The following is a 21,027-nucleotide window of genomic DNA, read 5'->3' as shown; positions in this document are numbered from 1 at the left end:
AAGCAAAAACAGGTTTATATACATTTTTGCAAATGTATACAAAATAAAAACCTGAAATATCACATTTACATAAGTATTCAGACCTTTTTATCAGTAGTTGAAGCACCTTTGGCATCGATTACAGCCTTGAGTCTTCTTGGGTATGACGCTACAAGCTTGGCACACCTGTATTTGGGGAGTTTCTCCCATTCTTCTCTGCAGATCCTTTCCAGTTCTGTCAGGTTGGATGGGGAGCGTCGCTGCACAGATATCTTCAGGTCTCTCCAGAGATGTTCGATGGGGGTCAAGTCCGGTCTCTGGCTGGGCCACTCAAGGACATTCAGAGACTTGTCCCGAAGCCACTCCTGCATTGTCTTGGCTGTGTGTTTAGGGTTGTTGTCCTATTGAAGGGTGAACCTTCACCCTAGTCTGAGGTCCTGAGCGCTCTGGAGCAGGTTTTCATCAATGATCTCTCTGTACTTTGCTCTGTTCATCTTTTCCTCGATCCTGACTAGTCTCCCAGTTCCTGCTGCTGAAAAACATCCACACAGCATGACGCTGCCACCACCGTGCTTCATGTAGGGATGGTTCCAGGTTTCCTCTAGACATGACACTTGGCATTCAGGCCAAAGAGTTCAATCTTGGTTTCATCAGACCAGAGAATCTTGTTTGTCATGGTCTGAGTCCTTTAGGTGCCTTTTCGCAAACTCCAAGCGGGCTGTCATATGCCTTTTACTGGAGTGGCTTTCGTCTGGCCACTCTACCATAAAGGACTGATTGGTGGAGTGCTGCAGAGATGGTTATCCTTCTGGAAGGTTCTCCCATCTCCACAGAGGAACTCTGGAGCTCTGTCAGAGTTATCATTGGGTTCTTTGTCACCTCCCTGACCAAGGCCCTTCTCCCCCGATTGCTCAGTTTGGTTGGCGGCCAGCTCTAGGAAGTGTCTTGGTGGTTCCAAACTTCTTCCATTTAAGAATGATGGAGGCCACTGTGTTCTTGGGGAACTTCAATGCTGCAGAAATGTTTTGGTACCCTTCCCCAGATCTGTGCCTCGACACAATCCTGTCTCGGAGCTCAACAGACAATTCCTTCAACCTCATGTGCCACTAGAGATCCTGGTTCGAATCCAGGCTCTGTCGTAGCCGGCCGCGACCGGGAGACCCATGGGGCGGCGCACAATTGGCCCAGCGTCGTCCAGGGTAGGGGAGGGAATGGCCGGCAGGGATGTAGCTCAGTTGGTAGAGCATGGCGTTTGCAATGCCAGGGTTGTGGGTTCGATTCCCACGGGGGGCCAGTATGAAAAAATAAAAAATAATGTATGCACTCACTAACTGTAAGTCGCTCTGGATAAGAGCGTCTGCTAAATGACTAAAATGTTAAATGTAAATGTAAAAAATGTAAATGTAAAAATTTTAATGGCTTGTGTTTTTGCTCTGACATGCACTGTCAACTGTGGGACCTTATATAGACTGGTGTGTGCCTTTCCAAATCATGTCATAACAATTTAATTTACCACAGGTGGACTCCAATCAAGTTGTAGAAACATCTCAAGGATGATCAATGGAAACAGAATGCACCTGAGCTAAATTTCGAGTATCATAGCAAAGGGTCTGGATACTTATGAAAATCAGTGTTTTCTGTTTTTTTTATACATTTGCTAACATTTCTAAAAACCTGTTTTCACTTTTTCATTATGGGGTATTGTGTGTAGATTGATGAGGAAAAAATATAATTTAATCCATTTTATAATAAGGCTGTAACGTAACAAAACGTGGAAAAAGTCAAGGGGTCTGAATACTTTCCGAAGGAACTGTATACCCAACATCTGTATCAGGGATAAGACTTCAGCCAAGTGGAACACCCTTTAAAGTTTAAAACACTACAGCCAGCCAAACATACTTTTGCTGGACTCCCGTCTCTGAAGTCCAACACCATTTACAACAATAACAGAGACATCTTCCGTCTTCCTCCGAGGCGATTGGTTACATGGACTAGGGGTGGAAAATGGAGTCCTCACGGCCTAGTATTTATCTGTGCCCTTTGGTGTGTGGGTGAGTTCATTAGGAGAGTGATATACAGTGGACCGGTAAGAGATCAATACCAGCTATGTGTCCCAAATGTCACCCTTTTCCCTATATAGTACACTACTTTTGGCCAGGGTCCATAAGGCTCTGGTCAAAAATAGTGCACTATGTAGGGAATAGGGTGACATTTGGAACGCACACAGGTCTGCTGAAGTGATGAGGGCAACATGGAGTGGCACACATTCCTCGTCGTTATATGTTGTTTTCGGTAGCTTCCTATTGATCTAGCTTGGCTAATGACCTCAGGGCTGGCTGAGGCGCTGGTCTTAGCTCGTTTAGCAATACTGCAGAATTCTGCAGGGACCTGTGTAAAGCTAAGACATGGTGTTAGGGTTCCAGGGACATAGTGTACATATACAACCTTCAAACCTTAATCGTTAGTACAAGTTTTTAAGCCCCTTTGCTCACCCTACTAGCCTGGTCCGGTATGAAACAAGCCCTCAACGTGAGCAAGACAAAGGAGATGATTGTGGACTACAGGAAAAGAAGGGCCGAACACACCCCCATTCACATCGACGGGGCTGTAGTGGAACGGGTTGAGAGTTTCAAGTTCCTTGGTGTCCACATCACCAACAAACTATCATGGTTGAAACACACCAAGAAAGTCGTGAAGAGGGCACGACAACGCCTTTTCCCTCGCAGGAGACTGAAAAGATTTGGCATGGTTCCCCAGATCCTCAAAAGGTTATACAGCTGCACCATCGAGAGCATCCTGACTGGATGCATCACCGACTGGTATGGCAACTGCTAAGGCGCTACAGAGGGTAGTGCGTACGGCCCAGTACATCACTGGGGCCAAGCTTCCTGCCATCCAGGACCTACAGTTGAAGTTGGAAGTTTACATACACTTAGGTTGGAGTCATTCAAACTCATTTTTGAACCACTCCACACATTTCTTGTTAACAAACTATAGTTTTGGCAAGTCGGTTAGGACATCTACTTTGTCTATGACACAAGTAATTTTTCCAACAATTGTTTACAGACAGATTATTTCACTTATAATTCACTGTATCACAATTCCAGTGGGTCAGACATTTACATACACTAAGTTGACTGTGCCGTTAAACAGCTTGGAAAATTCCAGAAAATGATGTCATGGCTTTAGAAGCTTCTGATAGGCTAATCTACATAATTTGAGTCAATTGAAGGTGTACCTGTGTATGTATTTCAAGTCCTACCTTCAAACTCAGTGCCTCTTTGTTTGACATCATGGAAAAATCAAAACAAATAAGCCAAGACCTCAGAAAAATGGTAGACCTCCACAAGTCTGCTTCATCATTGGGAGCAATTTCCAAATGCCTGAAGGTACCACGTTCATCTGTACAAACAATAGTACGCAAGTATGGGACCACGCAGCCGTCATACCACTCAGGAAGGAGACGCGTTCTGTCTCCTAGAATACTTTGGTGTAAAAAGTGCAAATCAATCCCAGAACAACAGCAAAGGACCTTGTGAAGATGCTGGAGGAAACAGGTACAAAAGTATCTATATCCACAGTAAAACGAGTCCTATATCGACATAACCTGAAAGGCCGCTCAGCAAGGAAGAATCCACTGCTCCAAGACCATCATAAAAAAAGCCAGACCGGTTTGCAACTGCACATGGGGACAAAGATCGTACTTTTTGGAGAAATGTCCTCTGGTCTGATGAAACAAAAATAGAACTGTTTGCCCATAATGACCATTACATTTGGAGGAAAAAGGGGGCTTCTTGCAAGCCGAAGAACACCATCCCATCCATGAAGCACGGGGGTGGCAGCATCATGCTGTGGGGGTGCTTTGCTGCAGGAGGGACTGGTGTACTTCACAAAATAGATGGCATCATGAGGAAGGGAAATTATGTGGATATATTGAAGCAACATCTCAAGACATCAGTCAGGAAGTTAAAGCTTGGTCGCAAATGGGTCTTCCAAATGGACAATGACCCCAAGCATACTTCCAAAGTTGTGGCAAAATGGCTTAAGGACAACAAAGTCAAGGTATTGGAGTGGCCATCACAAAGCCCTGACCTCAATCCTATAGAAAATGTGTGGGCAGAACTGAAAAAGTGTGTGCGAGCAAGGAGGCCTACAAACCTGACTCAGTTACACCAGCTCTGTCAGGAGGAATGGGCCAAAATTCACCCAACTTATTGTGGGAAGCTTGTGGAAGGCTACCCGAAACGTTTGACCCAAGTTAAACAATTTAAAGGCAATGCTACCAAATACTAATTGAGTGTATGTAAACTTCTGACCCACTGGGAATGTGATGAAAGAAATAAAAGCTTAAATAAATCATTCTCTCTACTATTATTCTGACATTTCACATTCTTAAAATAAAGTGGTAATCCTAACTGACCTAATACAGGGAATTTTTACTAGGATTAAATGTCAGGAATTGTGAAAAACTGAGTTTAAATGTATTTGGCTAAGGTATATGTAAACTTCCAACTTCAACTGTATATACTAGGCAGTGTCAGAGGAAGGCCAAACTCTCCCCTAACCCGGACGACGCCGGGCCAATTGTGCGCCGCCCTATAGGACTCCCGATCACGGCCAGTTGATGATGCCTCTAGCGCTGCAATGCAGTGCCTTAGACTGCTGCGTCACTCGGGAGGCCATTAATTTGACATTTTATTCAAATAACATTTTTTCCTATATTTCTTGTCAGTCCACCAGTAATATCGTCTCAAAATACAATTAGCTATTTTAATAGCAGGCCTGTGTTTACTTCCTGGAAAAGTCTCTTGATGATGCAAAATGCATCATCATAAAACTTCTTGCTCTTGCTTGATTTTTGGGCTTCATGGCCCAGTAAAAACAACAACATTTAATCCAGATCAAAATTATCCTGTGTTGGGTTAAATTGTGCTCCCCCTTCAGATTTGGTCCCTCCTTGTTCTTCGGGGCAATTTTAAGCGATAACTGAACATCATCTCTAATATAACACATCATATGCTGCAACACAGATCATGTTATATAATCTCATGACGTGGGCCCAAAAAAAATGTTCAGTGTCCAAAATGATGGGGGAACAGAATTTTATGGGGGATCCAGGATTTAGACAGGATCATTTTGACCTGGATTAAATTTTTTGAAAAACTGGGCCCAGGAGGCTGAAAGTAATATCTTAAAAAACTTGAACAATGACATGTGCAATTTTGTTGCAATGTATCAAAAGTGGACTAATGAAAAATATGTTTTTTTTTTGTTCTCGAGTAAAGTGTCCCTTTAAGGGTTACACATCCACCATCAACAATTCATATTACCAAAAAGCTTAAAAGAAACAAGTTTCTGAAATAATAAACTGATGGTTCTGGGAACTCATTGTGATTGTATATTACAAGTAAGGTGCCACATGTAACAGATAGAAAGAGAGTTGATGGTTTTCTTCGTCTGCCTGTGTGTAGTGAGCCTTTGATACTCCAGTGAGGTCCTGAGGGAGAAAATCAACTCTGACAAAACTAGGCCACAGAGTTCTACAGCGGAGAGTGTCTATGACACGGGTGACTGAAAGCCATAATCTCTCTCTTTCTCGCTCTCTGTCTCTCTTTCCCTCTCTCTCTCTGATGGCTCAAGAGGAATTCTTCTCACTTCTCATCTTCTCTCTGCTCTCTATTTGTACATTTCAAAGGGGTCAGGCATGGCCTACGAAGTCACGCCACATTAGTAGCCCGTTTTGGCTACTCACACCATAGGCTAGCTAGGCTACTCTCTCACTGTCGCGGGGGGAACCCAGGTTATAATTCAAAAGCCAAAGCTGGAATGCAACACACCAATTTGGCTGCACTGTAAACAAACATTGGCTGTCCTGCTCCCCATGACTGCTGCTGACTTCCTTAAGATTCCCAGTGCCAGGGCAGGTGTAAAAAACAAATTTGTGGCAGTAGGCCTTTGTAATTTTAGAAATGTACAAAGGCCTAGTGCCGTCAACGACGATAGCAGGCTGAGGTTAATTTAGAGCCAGATCATCTAAGCTCAGGCTCCCACAGCTGGGTCGTATTCATTAGTGCAAAATGTAGCGAAAAGTGTTGGAACGGATTTCAGTCTGTTTTCTTCTGTTTGTGCCTAGTGAATATGACCCTGGTGAGAAAAACATGGATTGCTAGAGCCAGGGAAGTGTGAAAAGAGGGAAGAGAGGGAAATAAGGGAGGCCAGACGGTTGTTTTTCATGCTTCACTGAAGCACACAGTCATGCAGAGTGGGTTTGGTCTTTTCGGGACACAGCTGTGTTTACCCCACACACATCTCTTCAAGACCCGAAGACCAGAGGGGCAGCCGGGCAGGAGCCACTACCATGGGCCCCCGTGGTTATAGTTGAATACAGAGCAGAGATACAGATGGATGGTCTCTAGATCATTGTTTCCCAAACCTCTCCCAAAGTACCAGCATCAGTGCTTAACAACCCCCTGCTCGAGGACCCCCCGCTATTCCACATATTGGATCTATTCCAGTACTAGCACCCCTGATTCAACTCATTAAAAACGTTGACCAGTTGAATCAGGTGTGCTGGTACAGGAATATATCAAATAAATGGAACAACTGGGGGTACTCGAGGAAACGTCTGGGAAACACTGCTCTAGATAATGTAACCCAGAGCTATATAGATGGATAGTTTGGCAATTGCTTTTCCAAGCAAGACGCTTTGCAAACCTCTTTACTGAGGGGGCCAGCCGGAGGCCAAGATTTACATTTACATTTACATTTACGTCATTTAGCAGACGCTCTTATCCAGAGCGACTTACAAATAGGTGCATTCACCTTATAGCCAGTGGGGGAACCACTTTACAATGTATTTTATTATTATTATTTTTATTTTATTTTTTTTGGGTGGGGGGGTGGGTTGGAGTAAAGGGGGGGTGGGTAGAAGGATTACTTTATCCTTCTACCCCGACCAATATCGACGACGACTATATCCTAAACATTTTTTGCTTATAATCATCATATGATTTGCCTGTTTAATTGATTACACATAACTTAAAATGGTCTGAAGTGTTTTCCATAACCCGGTGACCCAGATGTCAGGACACCAAATTCTAGGTCAGGAGCTGACAGTCCAACCTTGATCTTGCTAAACTGCTGAATTTCACTCTCTGTATCATGAAACATGACAAAGTAGCAGAAATCTCAAGAAGTCTCACTGTTCTCATTGTTCAAATGAAATTTAGTAATGATATAATGTTCTAAAAATGTTTAATTAAATAATAAACAAATTATAACCACTTAAAGGTAACCTTATTGCAAAGTGTTAGCAGAACCGGATATATAATACTATGCTAATTGGATAGGCGCCTATTGGAAAGACAATAAAAGGACATTGTTGTGTATCGACTGGCAAATGTTTTAATGACTGCACATGCTCACAGTGAGTTCTTCAGACGTGGTGGTGGTGTGCCAAGTACAAACATGGAGACACAGTATAACTGGGAACACTAAACACATACAACCCGCATGGACCTTCAGGGTTTGAAAATCTCTAAACACAGTTTGAAAAAAGCAAACGTCCTTTTCAAAGAATGTCGTCTTGAGAGAAGACAGACGTGTCGTAACGGCTGAGTATTTCACCCCTCTGATTCAGTGTTTCCCAACCCTAGATCCAGGGACTGACATGGCGGGATGCTGCTGACCATCAGATAGTAAGCTGACACCGACTTCTGACACAAGTCTCAAGTGTTAATTTGAGTTTGAATTCAAATGGCCCTCCAAAGAAGAGGACCATCAGCAGAAAAAGTTTAGAAACAGTGTGGAAAACATGTGTTTTTGGAACTGCTCTAATTAACATAGTGCCCGGACACCCACTCAACTGCTATACACACACATATGTACAATATCATGTGATTTTAAATTACAGTCTTTGAACGGGTTGTTCATTTACAAACACTGAGTAATCTCTTCTATTACAGAGTTAGGCACACGCATTTCCACTAGTTTCAACCAGTGTTTCCCCTAGCTAGAGCAGCCCTCCACCGCCTAAATTGTTTTGTCATCCATTGGTTTCAATTTGTAATTTTTATCCCAGCTGCCCTAGATGTTGCTTCGAGGGCTTTTGCATCCCGCCTAAGGAAGAAACTAATATAGGGGAAACACTGGGTATACAGTTCTCATGCTCCAACTTTGGGAACCTTCTGAAAGTTGTAAAACTGGCCACTGGCCATTGACATCAGTTTAGGAATGAAAATGTACTGTAGGCCACTGTCTTTTGACCACTAAAATAGGTCACGCAACAAAAAGACAGAAGTCAAATTCGGACCTCATCAAATCAGCACAGGAAACATCAAATCAATTGTAGTGCAGAGTAAGCGGCCCTGCTGGGATGCATAGTTGGGCTTTCCTCTCCCTCTGTCAGTTACAACTGTCAGCCCAACCACTCGCAGCTCCTTCAAATCGTTTTTGTAACCAAATGAAAAAAGACAACAAAAATAATCCATTAAAATAGCTCATATGAGGGTTTTTAACACCTCGCCTTTCCATTCTCAGGTCCGAAAAAGCGTGTTGACTCTCCACTCTTGCGTTGTTTATTTCGTTCTCCTTCGTTGGGTGCTCTTCCGTTCTCCCCTATCCACTTCTCCCCTTGTTGATGGCGAACTAATGCGGCGGCCATCTTGGTTTTCCAGGTCTCAGAGGTGTGAGGAAGTGGAGAAGCAAAGCTTGAGGGTGTAAGGGTTGGAGCCATCTGCAGGCGGAAAGACGGAATAGGAAGAAGGGATGAGGAGAGGAGAAAAAAGGCATGACTTGCACACACGTTTAACTCTATACATTTACTTTGTGGGGTGTGTGTGTATGCGCGTGTGTGTGAACATTTGCTCTAAATAATCATGTGTTGACACTAGAGTCAGTTTGAGCAATGCCCTGGTGGCATATTTCATGAAGCAGAGGCAGTAAGTTAGCCAGCTAAAGATTCTGAAACCACTCCATATAAAAGGCCAACTTTTTATTAAGTAAAGTGTTACAGAGTGTTATTTTAAAGAGACAGGATCAATGAGTTATCGAGCTAACTTTGATAAAACACTCGGTAGCAACATTTGCTCTATAGATTTTCTAGATCACAGGGGAGGTAGCCTGCAGGTATAATTGTTTACTACTTGTTATAAGCATGCACAAGCCTTTATAATGTCTTATAATAACGCTTATAATATGGAATGTCTCTTTATGTATCAACATTTCAACTGAATGCCTGGTATTTACTAGTCAGGATCATGTTTCCAGTTTCAAGTTTCAAGACACATGCACAAGTAGAGTGAAATGCCTTTCTTTCTAACTCAAAGCCCAGCAATGCAATAATCCATAATAATGTATAAAAAAAAAACAATAAAAAAAACACGAGAAATAAGAATAAGAAATAAGAAATACACAATAAAGTAATAATTAAGTAAGCTTACTATATACAGGGAATATTTAAAAAGACAGTTCCAATACCATATATACATGTGCAGGGATACTGGAGTGATGGAGGTAGATGTGTATAGGGGTAGGTGACTAGGCAACAGGATATAAGATAAACAGAGTAGCAGCAGCTTGTATGTGAGTGGGTGTGTAGAGTCAGTAGAAATGTATGTGCATATTATGTGTGAGTGAGAAAATGATGGAGTGAGTGTTTGTGTGTGTGTTGTGTTGCCTCAAGGGGTTACTCCTTATATTCTGTATTCAGACTATTTCCAGCTAACTGGGACCTTAGGTCTGCCACCCCCGTCAGGCTCACTGTATGACGGACATTATTATTACAGAAAACAAGGCTTTCTCCTGCAATTTTCCTCCTCTGCCACTAAACAAATAATGAAAGCACACAATGGAGGTGTTTGGGGGGGGCTCCATTTTTGTTTTGCCTCACAATTGTTTTAAAAGTTACGTCTATTGGCTTTTGTTTGTGTTGTCGGCCCGTGTGAAGGTGAATACCTGCTGTGTAAGGGAGGAGCACAAGTGAAGAATAAAACAAAAATGTCTTTAACTTGTATTGTAGTCGAAAAATAGAGAGAGTGAACAAATGTGAACGATGATGAAGGCCAGTGATGAAGAGGCGTCTAGCGGCTAGCCTGGCATGTTGATTCAATTTGGCATCGTCTGGATGGCTGGCTGTATATGGGGGACCGAGTGGCGTCGTGGTCTAAGGCACTGCATCGTAGTGCTAGAGGCGTCGCTACAAACCCGGGTTTGATCCCGGGCTGTATCACAACTGGCCGTGATCGGGAGCACAATTGCACAGCGACGTCTGGCTTAGGGGAGGGTTTGGCCGGGGTAAGCCTTCATTGTAAATAAGAATTTGTTCTTAACTGACTTTCCTAGTTAAATAAAAATCTCACAAGAGAGAGCCACACCTTCACAGTGGCAATCTCCAGGATGAGACGTTTCCACAGAAGTCCTGGGGTCACTGATGAGAGGAGTGACGACTGTTACTGTGTGAATAAAATTGTAGTGTTTGTTTCAAGACCTTATGAAGAGCTGCACATTTTGATATGCATTGCATGTTTTCTGGTTTATGTATGTTTAAAGTAACTGGATTGAAATTGTATATTGGGTTGACTGGTTATCAGGCACATTCCTGTTGTCCAGTCATAACATTCAAATTGAGTTGATTAGATATGAATCTGGGTGTGTTTCCCTGTCTTTTGTTTTCACTAGCAAAGTGTTAAGAAATGTTAATTCAGGTTGGGGGTGTGTTCCTGCTTGAATTTGGTTAAAAGGGCAGTGAATTTGCTCATACTTTGAGAACTTGCTACCATCAGACATTCTGAACGGAATAATAATAATAATAATAATATGCCATTTAGCAGACGCTTTTATCCAAAGCGACTTACAGTTATGCGTGCATACATTTTTGTGTATGGGTGGTCCCGGGGATCGAACCCACTACCTTGGCGTTACAAGCGCCGTGCTCTACCAGTTGAGCTACAGAGGACCACACGGAAGACATGTGTAACCACGTTAAGTCTTAACCTGTTGGTGATAGTCATTTACTCTGTGTTATTCTGTAATGTATCATGTATTTCATGTACACTGTAATTGTTTGAGTGTCAATTATTTCGTGACTGATACATTATATTAGTTGAATTGAGTAAATCCATTCCTCGTTTTACAGAGTCATTCTTTGATTTACTATTTGCCTTTAATTTGATAGTTGTTAATTACACTATACACATAGCACATGCTTGGGTACCAACTTGACATCCCTGAGCTGCTTGCCTCAATAAATTAATGCTAGAACATTGGTCGGCAGGATTAGCTATTTGTATCTAGTCTCTTAATAATTGCATAACGGTGCAAGTTAGACATGTTCATGTTTATTATAGTCATACTGAGTCGGTGATGCAATGATTCACTATCTTGCTAGATCCTTCAGAGACGCACAGGGTCTGTTGCATTTATTCACATAATAATGGCGTCCGATTGATAAATGTAGTGTATTATTATTCAACATCATTTCTACACAGCTACATAATGGTGACCCCTCATCCTCAGTCGATGGGGATTTCCACCAACCGACAGTATGACTGGGAGTTGTATTAGGGAAACCCCTCAGAAGAAGTGTAATGCATGGAGTAAAGCTAAGCACCTGTCAATGACATGCACAAGCTAGCATTACTACCTAGCTTTATTCCATGCTACAGGTTAGTGAGACTTCCTCCAAAAAAATGTCCTCCAAATCTGATTGAAAAAACAATGGTTTACATTGAAAGTCAGTTAGGCTGCGTTTAGACGAGCAGCCCAATTCTAATATTATTTTTTTCACTAATTGGTCTTTTTAGCAATCAAATAAGCTCTGAAAAAGATCTGGTGAAAATATATTTTTAGATGAGGCCTACAGTATCAGAATTAATGTTAACATATACAATTCAACTATCTTATAAAAAATGTTTTGGTTCTATGCAATCAGACTGCACTAGTCAGCTATTGATTATTACCATTATGCTTGGGTAGCATAGTTGTTTTGTTAACCAATAAGAGTCTAAGGCCTGTCTAAGCTGGGGAGGGGGTTCTACTAAGCTATATGTATTTGTTTTAAGAAGGTCATACCAAGAATCATTTAGCTATTTGATTTTGAATTTTAAGACCCCATTAAGTATCCCCCCCCCAAAAAAAGATATCTATATTTGCTGAAAAATTATTTTGGGCCTTACTGCTATTAGTCCATTCAAACGTATTGAATAACAGATTCACTACATGGAACAATAGACAGTCCCCCCAAAAATATAAAAAAGGACGTTTTTCTGAAGTGTCTCTCATATATCTGATAGATATAAGAAATATATATATATATTTTAGTACATGTATTTAACCCCATACTTTTGGCATTAAACAGTCTCCATATACATTATACTACCATACAATTCCCCATAAAAATCTGTCAGTTTAAGCTAGAGATATCATATACCGATATGATATCTCTAGCTTAAACTAACAGATTTTGATGGGCAATGTTTTATTATGCTAATTAGATTCCCACGGGGGGTATACATTTAAAAAAAAAAAATGTATCCACTAACTGTAAGTCGCTCTGGATAAGAGCGTCCGCAAATGACTCAAATGTAAATGTAGATTACCGCGGGGGCGCGGACATCGACCTTAGTTTTTTTATTAAGGTGGATAGTTGCAGTCAGAACCATGTTAAAGGCCTGGAAGATGTCACTTAAAAGAGACAGAGGAGGTGGCATGGGTTGTCTAGCGGTCATGGCTGCAGTCTCTGGCCCACATACGGTGTTGGCATAGGTTTGAGCCTTGTGACACATTCTCTTTCTATCATTCTCTCATTATCTCTCGCTCTTTTCATTATCTCTCGCTACTTTTCATTATCTCTCGCTCTTTTCATTATCTCTCGCTCTTTTCATTATCTCTCGCTCTTTTCATTATCTCTCGCTCTTTTCATTATCTCTCTCTACTTTTCATTATCTCTCGCTCTTTTCATTATCTCTCGCTACTTTTCTGTCATTGAAGCAAGCATTCTTATGTCATCCTCTCCGGAGTAGTACACAGTACTTACTTGGTATTCTGATCTGGTGGTGGTTGAGGACTGTTAAAACCTCCACAGCGTGTGTCTTGTTGTCAAATTCGAATAAGCCTGAGATAGTTTTGGAGCTGGCTAGAAGGGAGAGGGAAAAACATCAGCCCACTTCAAAAGACAGTGATGGGAAAAGATAACATGAGAAACTGATTGTTAATAATAAATAACAATATGTCGGTAACGCTTTATAATATCTTTCATGAATACACATTAATAAACTATAAACTATTCATAAATAAGTATTTCATCATTTGTAAACACTGATACGCATTACAATTCATAAGCATTTACAACATGTATGATCATTCTGAAAGCATTTATAAACATTTATAGAAAAGCATTCATAATGGTCTATTCATATCAATGATAGTAGAATATAATTTATCTATTTATATTATTCCTTATTAATTACATTTATAATCTAGGTGCTGTTGCTGACACATTATTTAGAAAAACAGCTGAATTGACTCATGTTATATAACGTCCATTTAGACCAACATAATGAATGAAATGAGCACTTACGTTTTGCATCAAAGACTTTGAACTTGATGAAACTGGGTACATCGTGCTCTGTACATAACTAAAGATAAAGCGCACAACAGAAAGGGTTCAGCTATTGCGTCATTGCTTCATTCAGTGTTTTGTATACATAATCCACTAGATGGCGATGTTATGATATGAATCTCAACACTGGACAATAAATAGGCTACTACAGGCCAGTGTTATTCAAACCTGGTATTGGAGGGCCACGGGGCTAATGTCTGTCTGATGCCAAATAACTTGACATATTGCAAACATTTGAATGCCTGTTTATAAAAAATGTAAGAACAATCTCCCCACTTGCTGTGGATTGTGTCCTCTCTACCCTATAGGTAGGTGTCTCCTGTTACCCATTCTCAGGGTCATCCAAACTTGTAATTCCACTATAGAAAGGGTTCAACCTCCCCTTACCCCCACCTCCCGCCTCTCTAGACATCAGTCACCATTCCAGCCTAAACACCCCTCCCTCCCTCCCTCCCTCCCCTCCACACCCACCCTCTGCAGCTCGTCCTCAGTGATGCAGGGCGGGACATTGTAGAAGTGCAGCACAGCGGCGGGCGGCTGGATGATGTTCTTGGACGCCTGGCCCACGCTGCTGAAGCGGTTGTTCCGGGTCATGGCGAAGTCCTTGTAGCTGCTGCTGCCGTCCTCCAGCTCAAACACCTGACTCGGGATGACCGCGTGCTGCTTGGACACACTGGAGGGAGGGAAAGATCGAGGAAGGGAGGGAGGGATCAATGGATAGAGCAATAGGTAGGTAGACAGACAGACAGACAGACGGACAGACGGACGGACGGACGGACAGACAGACAGACGGGAGAGAGTGTGTAACAGAAGGAATGATAAACAAGGGAAGGGAGGGATGGGGGAAGAGAGAAGAAGAGTAAAGGAGAGGAATCAGAACGCAGCTGACAGATTTCCAGCCGTAGAGAACCTATATGTAATTCTATGTTTGCAGCTCTCCTATAGTGGGTGAACAAAAAGAGAGCATTTTCAATGGGGTTTATACATCCATGAGGCCAAGGCACCGATAGGGATAGGAAGAGTAAACATGAAAAAAACGTGTCCGAACCTCTAATAACAAATTGGCTCTCAAGGGCCGAGGGGAGCGAGAGGTAAGGTACGTATCGGTTTAGTGCTGCGAGAGACTAACTCCCAACGGGTTGAAGGTGATTTATGAAATGCCCTTTAGGTTTTACAATGCTATGCAGTCTCTCATTCAGAGGCCTAGATATAGAAGTGTTGCTATGGGAGTGCCGTTTTTAACATGCTATAATTATTTGGGGCATTGTTTATAACATGCTATGGAAAAATATGTATTTCATGCCACAAAATCCATCTCTTTCACAACATATAGCATGTTACAAACAACGCCCCATATGTTGCAGCAATGTCTTCAGATTGGCTATGCATTCAGATGGTGGTGGACCGTCCGCCAACATAATGCAATGCTTTTGAATTCCTTGCGGCTGGTTTTAAGCCCAGCGCAGCTGAACGAAGCCTCATCTAAACTGGATCTAGCAGCTGAGGCAATTAATTTTTCTGATGGACGGAGGCTGCCAATTCGATAGGACAACGCAACGCAACCCATACAGAGCCTTTGAACAGCCAACGCTGTCGAGACAAATAAGGCCTTTGTGCACATACCGGGTCCTTTTTTCATAACGCTTTGAAGATTCCAAAACCCAAACTTGCTAAGCAACAGATTGATGATAATGATGTTTCTAAAGGAAATGTTGAAATGTTTAATCTAAATGTAAGAATATTATATTTAGGTTATAAATTACAACATTTACTTAAGGAACGTTTTATTATGTAAGACCAAAATAAAGAGTTACAAGTTATGTAAGCCAAACTATCAATTTTTGTTTCTGTTGCTTTAGCGAAAGCATGCTGTTAAGTATCATGGCATAGGCCCTATTAAAATCCTTCTAAAATACTCCTTTCCTTCCTTTCGATAAGTAATTACTGATCTAAAACTAGACGAAACCAAGGGGACCATTAGGTTATAAGTATTCAAACAATGTCTCTTTCAAGAAATGGCCTGGCATCCTCTCTTCTTGCCTCCTTCTCAAAACGCATTTGAGGAGAAGATCCAAGGTGCTTCCCTTACACCTGTTCTTCCAATGTATTTTGAGAAGGAGGCAAGGAGAGATGACCCGAGGAATCGAGGGAAGATGAACTGAGAAAGAGAAATGTCATGCTCATCAAGCTAGGGTTCACGGGGTGGGGGGTCAAAGGTGAAACATGTAGCCTCCTCACCAGACGTTGAGCCTCTTGCTGAACACCTTGATGCTGTTGAGGTGTGTGATGGATCGGTCCACAGCGTACTCATCTCCCATCTCGACCAGTGCGGTGCCTGGGACGCTCTTCATAAACTTCACCTGGGGGGCGTAAATAAGATCGAATGGCATCACTGTGAATCCATACAGACCTTCTGATATTCTACTAGGTGACGCTGATCTAGGGTCAGTTTTGCATTTCCCCTACTAATGGCTTCTCTTCGAGTACGCCAGTACTACTCCAGTACCAGCACACTTGATTAATTGGTCAACTAATCACTAAGCACACTTTAGTTTTTATCCGCGTTTACACAGAGACCAAATGGAATAAGTCTCAATCTAAAACATATTATGGTTCAGGGGTCAATTGAAACAAACTGGTAGGTACTCCCCTCACAGTGGTAGGTTGCTGGCAGTGATTCTGTAACCAAAGCTACTGCATAAAGATTGCCATGGCACCTTTGATTGCATCCAGCCCCTAGTCACACTAGCTGTTACTCTACTGCCCTCAACTCTCTCATTTAAAGGGGCAATCCAGGATTGATACATACATTTTTTGACTTTTAAATGAATGACGTTGTTTGAATTGCAGACTGTAGCTTTAATCGCGTGCGAAAACAGACGCTGACACTGACCTTCTCGATATTCCCGTACAGGCAGAAGAGGTTGAAGATGCGGGTGCAGTTCATCTTGGCGGGGTGCAGGCCGCTCACCATGGCGACCGACGAGCTGGAGGCGTGGCCCATATAGGAGGAGGTCTGGGGCAGAGGGTAGGCCACCACCTCCTGGGCGTCATGGGGGGATCTCCTCTTGTACCTGTTATTGCTGGGCAGGGGCAACAGGGGGCATTGTGACCCTGGAGAGTGGGAGAAAGAGAGGGTGAGGGTGGGGGGGGGGAGAATAAGACGATGAGAGAGAAAGTGAGAAATAGAGAGGGAGCGAGAGAGAGAGAGAGAGAAAGAGAAAGAGAGAGGGGGCAGGAGAGAAAGAGAGAGATAGAGAGAGAGAGAGAAAATATAGAGAGGGGGAGAGAGAGAAAGTGAAAGAGAGAAAAATAAATAGATTGAGAGAGAGAGAGAGAGAGACAGAGGGGGCAGAGAGAAATAGATAGAGAGAGAGACAGAGGCGGGCAGAGAGAGAGAGAGAGAGAGAGAGAGAGAGAGAGAGAGAGAGAGAGAGAGAGAGAGAGAGAGAGAGAGAGAGAGAGAGAGAGAGAGAAAGAGAGTGAGAGTGAGAGAGAGAGAGAGAGAGAGAGAGAGAGAGAGAGAGAGAGAGAGAGAGAGAGAGAAAGAGAGTGAGAGAGTGTGTGTGAGAGAGAGGGAGTGACAGAGGGGGCTGAGAGAGAGAGAAATATAGAGAGAGTGCGAGAGTGCGAGAGAGACAGAGGGGGGCAGAGAGAGAGGGGGGGAGAGAGAGAGAGAAAGAGAGAAAGGAAAAACAAGAAAAAGCTGCCACAGACATAGGATGACCTTATTTGGGATGGTTGAGATGACAGTGCAAACTTCCCCCCTCAGCCCCCAGCCCCCCATGAAGAAGGAGAAAAAATTCCAGCAGTACTAAAAAAGGTCCTAGACCATTTTCTACACCACTGCACCCTGTTTCCCCTGCAGATCTCGCTAATTACCAAGTGCCTTCAAGAGTGGCCGCTCACATCACATCATCACACTCTTTCCAAACCCCCGACACACACATATACACACACACACACACATGCACACCAATGACTGTATGACACACACACACATACGCAGACACCACCCCTCCTCCCCCTGTCTTTCCATCCATCCAACCTCCACCATCTCCTCCAGATGTAAGTGTGTGTGGGTGACGGAGCTTAATTACAGGATACCCAAAGCCCAGCTGCACAATGACAGTCACAGAGAGAGAGAGAGAGAGCAAGAGAGAGAGAAAGAGAGAGAGATGGATGGATGGATGAAGAGAGGGATGGGAAAGAAAAGAGATACTGTAGACGTGGTGAGACAGATAGAATGAGAAAGAGAGAGAACGAGAAATTCGGAGAAAGAGAGAGATGATGAGAGAGGGATACAGAGAAAGGGAGATGCGGGGAGAAAGGAAGGTGGAAGAAGAGAGAGATGAGGAGACAGAAAGAGAGGGGCCGAGAGAGAGATGCTGAGAGAGGGAGCGAGAGACGGAGAAAGAGAGATGAGTCAGAATGAGAGGGGATAAAGAGAGAGGGAGTGTGTGTGTGCGTGTGAGGGAGAAACATGAGACAAAAAGAGAGAAAGAGCTCTCACTGACCGTAGCCGTTGTCGCTGTAGGAGGACGGATGCTCTCCCAGAATGGCCTGGCGTTGTCTCCCCTTCCCTCGCTCTGCAACACAGACAGGATACACAGTGAAAGGCAACTGTAAAGTGACAAAGCCGCCAGGTGCCAACTGCACCTCCACCCACTCAAAATGCACAGACACTCACATATACACGGGGACTAACAGACACATGCACACACACGCGCACACATGGGACTAACACACACAAGACTGACACACGCTCACATACACGCACGCACACAAACTCACGCACACACACATAGGCACATTTGCACACCATAAACCATAAAACCACGCTACGCAAGCAGATTAGATTTAGTAACAGCTAGACACTCCTTGACACTTTTGGTAATTGGTACAACAGCAAAACTAGACACTTTTGGTTCAAAGTTGTCCTTTCACTTCAAATGACAAATTTCTCTTCCTTGGCTGACTGAGCCTGGTTGAATTGCAGAGGAATTATAAAACCGTTTTTTTTTCGGGAAGAGGGGTGTGTTAAAATGACAGTTAAAATGTCACAGTTACAGTTCAATGGCCTCGGGTGGAAACATTGACCCAGATATGAGGGAAAACGCATTGAAAAAAGGTACATTAAGCACCCTTCTAACCTAATCCTCTTACTGTGCACCAGGAAAAGGACAAACAGAACAAAGACAAGGGTATTTTTTAGCCTATCTTTTTGCAGCTTACTCACAGAGTCACAGACAGACATTTACATTTACGTCATTTAGCAGACGCTCTTATCCAGAGCGACTTACAGATTGGTGCATTCAATTTATGATAGCCAGTGGGACAACCACTTTTTATTATTATGGGGGGGTGGGGGAGGGGGGGGGGTAGAATAATTACTTTTATCCTATTCCAGGTATTCCTTAAAGAGGTAGGGTTTCAAGTGTCTCCGGAAGGTGGTCAGTGACTCCGCTGTCCTGGCGTCGTGGGGGAGCTTGTTCCACCATTGGGGTGCACTCGAACTAAAACCGAAGCATATGTAATGTAATTGTTTTTATGTAAGGTGTCCCGATCAAGTTACAGACTACTATATGGAGCATTGCTGGAAACAGCCTCTGTCATTGTTAGCCTGGTCCTATATCTGTTTGTTCTGTATACCTCTATGGGGCTTTGTGTGAACAGCACAAGCAGATATAGGACCAGGCTACCTCACTGCATCCCTTACTCATCAAACAAACGTCATCTAAAATGAAAGGGTTCATTAACATTTTAGAGGTGTTGGTGGAGTTGGTGGCGTGAGTATTTCAATGACATATGCACAATCATCAACTCAGTGAACCCTGTTACACTGAGGACTTGAGAGAAGTGTGTGTGCCAGACTGCGTGTGTGTGTGTGTGTGTGTGTGTGTGTGTGTGTGTGTGTGTGTGTGTGTGTGTGCACACGCACCAACGACTCAACCTGTGTTACATCATTTGAACGTCATTTCAAAGTCTAATTTCAACAATGCGAGAGAGAACTGGTGCTGCACGCGCAGACACAAACGGAAGGTGCGGCGCTGAGTTAAACGAGAACGCGTGCCTTCCTCTCGCCAGCTCCCGCGGGCCACGGGGGACCGAGCTCATGCAGAGCTAAGCTAATTGGTACAAAATGAGCAGTTAGGCGGGTAGGAACCGGTGGGATTGGTAGGTTTCCATATTTGTACAGAAACCATAAAGAGAGGGGAGAGGAGAAGGATTAAATGAGAGGAGAGGAGGAGTGACCTTGATGCTTGCGCTGAGCCGACAGGTTCGCCATTCACCTGACAGAGCGGCAGAGAGAGAGAAAGAGGGAGGGGGGAGAGAGTGAGGAGAGGAGAGAGAGAGAGAGAGGCCTCTGACTATGACGTCATCCCAGTAGTTGGGATAAATCTATCGAAATTGTATCTGCCCACATAAACCTGGGAGTACTTAGGGGATCAATAAATAAAAAACTATAGAGCGACAAACATTATACTGTGAAACGGTTTTTAAAGATAAGGGGTAAGAGATGTGTGGAACACACATGACATGTCTCTCGTGTCTTAGCTAAATGTTTAATAAGGCATACATCTATTCTATCTATTTACAGGCTGTCCTTCTCTATGTTTGTATAATATGCTACTGTATATACACCGAACAAATCCTTTTTGAAGAGCATCTGATATGGTAAGGGCCTCAAGTGCGAATATAGCATTTCAGCTTCCCCAAAATGCAAGCTGATTAGGATTTAAAATTTACCGTCTGCGGCTAAAGAGGATTGTGTGGGGCTGTTTTATTTTCAGTTTTCTCTGTTTGCACTAAAGGGCTTCCAAACCGTTATTATTCAGCCTTTTTTCATGTCAGCATTATATTTTCAGCCTCTTGCTATTTTTCTAGTTGCTTGTCTCTCTCCTTCCTCCGGTCAATAAAAACAATTGGAAGCTGACCACACATCTTCAACTCCACGCCAAAAAGTCCTTGAAAGTCAAACAGACCTTCAAATCCAATACACGGCAAGGCGATCGATTGGAAAGCAGCCCTGGATTGTGGGTGATAAGACATTGTTTACCCTCCATTTGTGGAGAGAGAATGGGAATCGGGGCTGGTGTGTCAATCACACCGTCCAACGGATGTTTAATCAAACCCAAGTCATACAAGGCAGGCTTTCTGCTTGGTTAAAAACCATGCTCCCATTGATATTAATATGATTATGGGCTGTAGTCTATCTACGGCACCTCATATTTTTGAAGCTTCCCCAGTACATGAGAGCTTCAAAATCAGAGACCAAGGGTTCTATTTTATTGAGCATTGTAATGCTATAATATTTGGTGTGGGGACATTGATATTGTATACAGTTGAAGTCTGAAGTTTACATACACCTTAGCCAAATACGTTTAAACTCAGTTTTTCACAATTCCTGACATTTAATCCTAGTAAAG

At 43.0% G+C, this 21,027-nt stretch overlaps 1 protein-coding gene across 1 annotated transcript in view; it reads right to left on the bottom strand.

The window, feature by feature from the left end:
- Positions 1-7,362: 7,362 nt before the first annotated feature.
- The window catches only part of LOC311113520 (heterogeneous nuclear ribonucleoprotein L-like), a 67,315-nt gene continuing 53,650 nt past the window's right edge, over positions 7,363-21,027 (bottom strand). Inside the window, exons 7-13 of the mRNA XM_084156760.1 lie at positions 18,115-18,186; positions 16,491-16,711; positions 15,836-15,957; positions 14,069-14,270; positions 13,556-13,613; positions 13,013-13,111; positions 7,363-8,713 (exon numbers count right to left, since the gene is read on the bottom strand). Of these exons, the coding sequence (XP_084012886.1) occupies positions 8,658-8,713; positions 13,013-13,111; positions 13,556-13,613; positions 14,069-14,270; positions 15,836-15,957; positions 16,491-16,711; positions 18,115-18,186 (830 nt within the window). The 3' untranslated portion in view covers positions 7,363-8,657. The remainder of the gene's footprint in view (positions 8,714-13,012; positions 13,112-13,555; positions 13,614-14,068; positions 14,271-15,835; positions 15,958-16,490; positions 16,712-18,114; positions 18,187-21,027) is intronic.

This window comes from Coregonus lavaretus, assembly GCF_964263955.1.
Source record: "Coregonus lavaretus genome assembly, chromosome: 40".
Taxonomy (NCBI): domain Eukaryota; kingdom Metazoa; phylum Chordata; class Actinopteri; order Salmoniformes; family Salmonidae; genus Coregonus; species Coregonus lavaretus.
Note: the sequence above shows the minus strand (reverse complement) of the source record. Positions and strands in the feature narration are given on the sequence as shown.